This window comes from Amborella trichopoda, chromosome 9 (assembly GCF_054954075.1).
Source record: "Amborella trichopoda isolate Santa Cruz 75 chromosome 9, AtrichopodaSantaCruz75HAP2 v2.0, whole genome shotgun sequence".
Taxonomy (NCBI): Eukaryota; Viridiplantae; Streptophyta; class Magnoliopsida; order Amborellales; family Amborellaceae; genus Amborella; species Amborella trichopoda.
The window spans coordinates 17,930,195-17,937,724 of NC_142344.1; the positions used below are offsets into that span (position 1 = coordinate 17,930,195).

The window sequence follows — 7,530 nt, forward strand, 5'->3', positions numbered from 1 at the left end:
TATTCCGACCGATTCACCCGATTCCGATCCGGATAGCCGATTCGCCGATCCGGATCGCCGATTCGCCGATCCGGATCGCCAATTCGTCGATCCGGATCGACTTTTGAAAACCCGATCCGAATCACCGAACCGGTTTTTAAACCATTGCTTGTAGGTAACATCTCCGAAACTACCGCTAAAGCTATGAACCTAAAAGTAGAGCAGTGGGAGATGAAGGAATAAAAGAAAGAATGCCATGTTTCTTCGCCGCTTTGTTTTTTAGCTCCTTATTCATTTATCGATAGTGGACCGTCAATATGATATGTCGGGTAACAGCAGGTCACATATTCATCGGAATCCCCTCTGCTCTGCTTCGAACGGCACCTAATTAAATATCTAAAGTTAAAAGTCGAAAACTACCGGTCTTAAATAGGATAGGTATGATTGCACCGACCACAACGGCAATCTCACATGACTACACCTCAATTTCAACTTACACGAACCCTCCGCGATGTTTCTTCGAAAGGGACATCACATCCACTCAAATTCTTCCTCCATCGTCCTCTTCTTTTTTATTTATTTATTTTTTTTAACAATAGTACTGAAAATATATATATATATATTGTTTTATAGAAAAGAAGAGTACTAAATATTATTAAGTAAAATGAACATCCATCATCTCTGAATATAGATAACCCTCTTCTCATTAGAAATCGGGTCTGGGTTGAGTCGTCCGTGGCCAACCTTGACTCTCCTCACTTAACTTCAAAAAAAAAAAAATAAAAATAAAAAAAAAAATAATAATAATAAGAATAAAACAAAAAACGAAAAAGACTAATCTAAGGATGTCTTCGAAACTAGGGAAAAAAAAAAAAACATATACGCGTTGCAATAATAATAAATCTAATTTTGAGTTTGGTAATCCAATTCACTTGAATTTCTTCCAAAACAAGTGAAAACCACACCTACGTGAGGCTTTAGTCACCGGAAGAACTTGGGACCCTAAAGAACTCAAGGCAATGCACTCCATCTAAATTTCCACTCCAGAACTGCTCGTAATATTCACCGTAAGTGAATCTCCGATAAATGGCCGGATTGTTGTCTTTTATAAGTAGTGGAATCGGGCCTAGTTCTGCATCAGTGGATGGGCATATGAAAACCGCGAAAGAAAACCTCTCCTTCTCTGAATTCACCACTGCTCGATGCATCACGCTTTTGTATCTTCCATTGCTCAAGGCCTGCACACACCTCTAATCTCAGTTCATCCTTAACATCTTTATTTGTCATACAATTTTTTTTGTCTTTTTGTGTCAACTACTTATTTGTTCTTCAATTACACACACTGCAACGGCCTTTTGGGTGGTAATCTTATGCACAACCATGGAGTTCAAATGTGATTCAACATGTAGTAACAGATTTTGCTTGAAATTTATAATTGTATCTCTTCATTTTTTTACTCTTGTGCTTTCTTCCCCCCAAGGTAAAAATAATTTTGTATTTCTTCATTTTTTTAATCTTATGCTTTCGTTTTTCGCCCCCCCTTTTTTTTACCATGCTAAAATTCTAAGTCAATACGATCACAGTGTTATGGCACTCACCTTCACTCCAACCCCGGAGCCAAAGTTTTTGCGAAAAAACTGATATAATTTAAATTCATCTACGTACCTTAATTATAAAAAATAAATGGTTTCTATGAGTCCCAGGGCTCAAATGAGTCCACTCTTAAAAATTAATGTTTGAGATAGATTTTTGGACCCAATTTTTAAGGACATATAATCTCTAAAATGGAGAGCACAAATATGTAAAAAATAAATAAATAAATTAGAAACTAAAAATAATGATGTATGAAGAAAAAATTGAACCGCGTTCAATTTGTGAGTTTTTAGAGGGACTATCAATTTTTGCATCCAAATGGATGCTTTATGCCTGAGGGGACGCAAATGTAGAAATATATCCCCCGGACAAAAAAATTATCCTTAAAAGGCAAAATAAAGGTCATGTTTGGGTTTTGAGTGTTTATTTATTTTAATTTTTTTCTCACTTTTTGTTGAATTTGAGGCACTTGCGTATCATTTGAATCCTTGAGACTAGCTTATGCTTGCTCTTTATTTGTTTGTATTTGGTTTTTGGTAGGCAATTTGGGGTTCGAGCCTTGGTCGTGGCGCTTGTGCCCTCAACCACAATGGCATAACGCGGATGCAGGATTTGAAGAGAGACGGACACCCTAGTCTTCACACCTGCAACATGCCCATCGCTGTCGGTTGGCAGATATTTAATGGAAAAGGACGCATGTCGTGCTCCTACGAGAGCAAACTGTACATTTACTCTTTCAGGTAAATGTCACCTCTAAAAAATATTTTCCACCTGATGAGTATTCCTAGCAAGAACAATTGTATTTAGAGCTCTTAAAACTCAGACATTACCATCTATAAAAATAAAATAACGAAAAGGGCTCTAAATAGTTGAAAAAGGCTATGCGTAATTTTAAAAAAAATGAAATCCTTAATTTTTAACAAATCAAATATAAAAGATATTAGAAGGAGAGAGTAACCTGTAGTTGATCTCCTATGTTGACAATAAAGGCGTTAGGGATTGGATCAACGGCCACCCATTTGCCATCTTTGAGCACCTGAAGGCCCCTTACTTGGTCTTGAAGGAGAATGGTTAAAGCATTCGGGTCAGTGTGGCCTGGCAGTCCATAAGTGAGCTCTGGTTCAGGACATGGAGGATAGTAATTGATGGCCATATGTTGCCCCTGTTTTCCCAATGCCTGCTCTATGTATTCACCTTCTAATCCCAAACTCTGTGACATGAGCTCCATTATCCTTACTCCAAGCTCCCTTACATCCCTACTGTACTGGCTTACCACTTCTCTGCGTCGCAAAGACAAACCGACCCACATGAGAGAGAGATACATATACACAGAGATTGCACATAACAGAGATGAAATTTTTGAGAGAAAGAAATTCCCAACTATAGAATTGGAATTTCTGGATTGAATGGAGAAACATGTGTAAGTGGAAGTAATTGGGGTTGTACTTAAATGAAGGGGGATTTGAAGGCCATTCATGAACGTAATCTTCCAAAGGGTAACAATGGAGACGAAGATAATCCCTCCAGTTGTGAATTTTCTCTTTCTTCACGTTGAAGCTGGTTGAGAGCCTGAATTTCTTGGCCGGGTCGTCGGAATAGTGTTGGAGTTTCTCTTGCAGAGGTAAGTTGAAGAAGTCCTTCCCAATTTGTTGCATAGCTTTAATGGATTCCTCTGCTATCCCATGCTCCACAACCTGGCAAGTTTGTCATTCTTGAGTGAGAGAGAAAGAGAGAGAGAGAGAGAGAGAGAGAGAGAGAGAGAAGTATACCTGGAAGAAACCATAGGATTCACAGGCAGACTGAATCTGTTTTACGATTTGTGTTTTATTGGGATTGTTAAGATTGATTACAGGGACGGCATCACATGGGGTTACTTCATGGAGGTTGGGTCTCTCACTCAGAGGCCTCACGTAATTCTCTGGTAAACTTGTGAAGGGGACACCATTGCTGAACCTTTTCTCACTCATCTCTCTATACAAGTCTTTCTCATTCATCACTTAAGAAGGCCTTTAAGAAGCCCTTTATCACCGATCCTTGTTACTGTGTTTTTGTTTTGGTTGACGCGAAGGTGCAATTTTTTAATATATTCTGTCGTCAGCGTGACGCGCCCCTAGGATGTCAGCAAAGGACACGGTTGTGATGTCACACATATTTATACTTTTCCCATCTACCAATTAGCTTTATATAAACCACACCCGTTTAAGAACCCTTATCAATTTAGTTTTAAATTCTTTTTTCGTCTAAATATCCTTAACATCCGCAATTATCAAGCCAAAAGGTGTACCCTTCATTTACTCCTCGTCTAAAACCAAAAATGTGTTAAGTAATTTCGGGATTCTTTGGGATGCAATTCCAGGCTCACCTCATAAAAAGGAAGTACACGCTCATAAGGTTTTATAATTCTGAGGGCGTCTACTCTTCATTCACTCCTCATCTAAAACCAAATGTGTAAGTAATTTCGGGATTCTAAATTTTGGGATGTAATTCCAGGCTCACCTCATAAAATGGAAGTACAGACTCAAACCCCTATTTAGTGCAAACAAACAGAGCCACGATTGAATTGAGACCGTCCAATTTTTTGATGAGGAAGAAATCAAAATTCAATAATTTTTCCTTTCAAAAATAATTATATAACGATTCTTAGATGGTTCCCAAACTTTCCTATCAAAAAACAAATCTTACCGAGTAGGTCTTTTGAGTTAAGGGAGTAGATGTGCAGTGTTCTCGTATAGATTACAGCACACTAGCTCAATTATCAATCCTCCTAAATTTTGTCACATCTCTTCTAACCCTAAATTTCGGATGAATGTTTGGCGGAATCCATTAAGAACTTAGACCAAAATTGGGTCCAATTCTTCACCATTTACATATAAGAATGGCTCGTTCTCCAGTTATGGCATTTATTTTTATTTTTTAAATGAAGTTAACATTTTTTTTTTTTATGAAAAGTAACAATGTTAACACTGCTCTCATGAAAAGAAGCATGGATCTAAAATTAAATAAGAAATTATATATACTCTAAAATCAATTTTGTAAACATCTTACTCCCCAATGCTTTCAATATCACATCTTAAACCCAATACTATTTTTCTTGTATTTACTTTTTATAAACAAATTTAAAACTAAAATACCTTTATCCTCTCTCTTCCTTTCTTTCACCTGCTATTAGCTATCTCCTCTCTCTATGACGGAAGACTCTCTCTCTCTCTCTGCCCAAACACTTTCTCTCTTTACTAATAATAATCCATTGGCCGAGACTCCCTGTAGGGAAAAAACTCATATAGTTTTTATCTCTCTCTACTGAAACCCACTTTCCAGCCCCTCTCTCTTTGTCCAAGGGCCAGTAAACCCTAATTCTTCGTCCCCACAACTTCCTCACAGAACTCCCTCTCCGTTTGAAATATTCGTACAACCATTTGACAATGGTGATTTCCCCAAATTTCGTGAAAATTTTGATGTCAATGCAGACTCACTGAAGACCGACTTGAAGAAATTTACCGGAGATTCAAAGTTTGAACCCGTGTTTGGAGAAGAAGTAACTAATCTCCCTAAAGCATCAAATTTCCGTGAAAATTTGGAGGTGGTCTTTTAGGCAGATTTGGTTGGAGCTGATTGAGCTAAATTTACAGGAAAACCAAAATTTGGGGCAAAAGTTTTGATCGGAGAAAGTGAAGGCTCAATACATAGAATGGGTTTTTCCGTCGCTTGAGGTGGAGATGGTGCGGGCTTACCAGGAGAGAAGAAAGAGGTTACTGGCCGTGGCGTTGTTGGGGAGCAAGTGTACCACCACCACTGCTCCTTCGCCGTGTAAGAGCCGTGAGAGAGAGAGAGAGAGAGAGATACTATTGTCATATTCGTTTGATACAAGTTTATGGATAAGCTTGATGGAGAGCGAAAGAGAGAGAGGGCGAGTAGAGAGAGAAAGAGAGAAGTAGAGAGAGAAAGTGAGAGATAGAGAGAGAAAGTGCCTAATAATAACACGTGAATAAAAAATAGAAAAGGGTAGGAGAGAAAACAAAAGGTTTTTTAGTCTTAAAATTTGTTGATTATATGATTGAAAATAAATAAATATATATATATATATATATATATATATATATATATATATATATATATATATATATATATATAAAAGTATTAAGTGTGATAATAAAAGTATTAAAGGTAAAATGTCTACATAGTTGATATTTGATAGTATCTATAATTTGAAGGGATAATTACGTAAATATCTGTTTTACTTTTCATTATTATACTTTTTTTTATTACTGATATATCGGTTTTAAACTTCATCACAATTTTTTGTTTTAAAAAAAGACGAATTACCGTTTTTGTTTTTTCAAAAACAAAAATCACGTCAATTTCAATTAAATTTTTAGTTTTTTAAAAACCAAAAAATTTTCACTCTCTTGTGGGTCCTCTGCTTATTCTCTCTACCTCTTTCTCTCATGAAAATTTGAAAATTTTGAAAATTGACCGTCCAAAAATGCGGTACAAAATATATTGTTTTCAAAACTTAAAATCCATTTTTTATCTTATGTTAATGCATCTTGATGTCAAGATGATCAATTTGATGATATTTTGACATAAAAAAAACCTCTTGTAGTGAAATTTTTGATGCACACTCAATTTTGATTGTTTAGAACCTCTCTCTCTCTCTATATATATATATATTTTTTTTTTTTTGTGAGTTTATTTTAAGATCTTGAAGTCCGACCAACCAACTTAGGGATACTGGGGACTTGGAACGGTGGGAATCTCATTTACTCGGGCGGATACTTGGGACTTGGCACGGTGGGAAGTCTGACTTACTCGGGCGAGTCTCGGTTAGGCTTAGGATATTTATGTGAATAAAAAGAACGTCGCCCCCAGAAATTTCCCGTTTCGAGATGCGCCTAGGTCACTTGATTAGCAAAAGGGGTCGTATGCATGTATGGGCCCTAGAGGGGTTTGGTCAAAATATATATATATATTTTTTATTTTGCATTTAATAAATATTTTTATCAAAAATTTGGATTATATATTTATTATTAACTTGTGTACCAAATAAAAATAATAAAAATTATTTTTAATGGAATAAATTTACTAAAAAACCCATAAAATTTGTGAGGATATTTTGATCAATTATTTTATTAAAAATAAAATTTTTATTTGTTGTAACTTATATAAAAAAGAATCTACGACTTAAACTGTACTTAAAAATAAATTTTAAATAAAAAATGTAAAAATAAAAAATTTGGGTCAATTATTTTATTAAAAATAAATTTATTATTATTATTATTATTTGTTGTAACTTATAAAAAAGAATCTGTAACTTAAATTGTACTTAAAAATAAATTTTAAATAAATTTTTTTTTTGATGTTGAACCGTTAGATAGTATGGTTTCAATCTAAACCGTAGAAAGGGTGCTTGTGTAGACTTTTCCCTCACCAAAATACTCTTAAAAACTTACCCAAAAAACAAAGAGGGTGCGGTTTATATAGAGCCCAGGCTCTAAACAATCAAATTAGAGCCTACCTTCAAATAGTGTAAAGAAATGTGGTTTCAATGTGAGAAATCTTTACGATAACCTTAAAATATATTTTCATATTTATTTATAAAGTTTAAAGCTTAAAAAATAATGTAGATTGACATATCTATAAAAACTTGAAAATCTTGAAATTATTGAGATAGGCTCAAATTTGATTATTTAGAGCCTCAGCTCTTTATAAACTTTTCCCAAAAAAAAAAAACTTTTAAAAGGGCAAGGTGCTGCTTGGTTGGCCAATAAACACTACGTGCACTCGCCAAAAAGCACTAGACCTAGGACATTTGATCATTTTAGTAAATAGTAATTATAAACCAAGAGAATGTTTGTAAATATTGTTTTCCTCATGTGAAAAGCTAAGGAGCAGTAGACAAATAGTGGCATTTACACATGTCAAAAATAGTGAAAAACTTTTGACAATGATATAAAAATA

At 35.0% G+C, this 7,530-nt stretch overlaps 1 protein-coding gene across 3 annotated transcripts; it reads right to left on the bottom strand.

Moving 5' to 3' along the window:
• Positions 1 to 604: 604 nt before the first annotated feature.
• On the bottom strand, positions 605 to 5,437 carry LOC105421806 (flavanone 3-dioxygenase 2). Of its 3 annotated transcripts, XR_016041803.1 has the most exons (5): positions 3,342 to 3,543; positions 3,019 to 3,266; positions 2,531 to 2,852; positions 2,021 to 2,216; positions 845 to 1,217 (listed from the first exon to the last, which is right to left on the bottom strand). XR_016041803.1 is itself a non-coding variant. In XM_088848559.1 (4 exons), the coding sequence occupies exons 2-4, from the start codon at positions 3,225 to 3,227 to the stop codon at positions 957 to 959; spliced, it is 792 nt and encodes a 263-aa protein (XP_088704685.1). In that variant the 5' UTR covers positions 3,228 to 3,266; positions 5,304 to 5,437; the 3' UTR covers positions 605 to 956. The 3 variants fall into 3 exon arrangements, 2 of the variants coding, with proteins under 2 accessions (XP_088704685.1, XP_011629032.3); XM_088848559.1 differs by lacking the exons at positions 2,021 to 2,216; positions 3,342 to 3,543 and adding an exon at positions 5,304 to 5,437 and having other exon boundaries at positions 605 to 1,217; XM_011630730.3 differs by lacking the exon at positions 2,021 to 2,216 and having other exon boundaries at positions 605 to 1,217.
• Between the last annotated feature and the right edge of the window lie 2,093 nt (positions 5,438 to 7,530).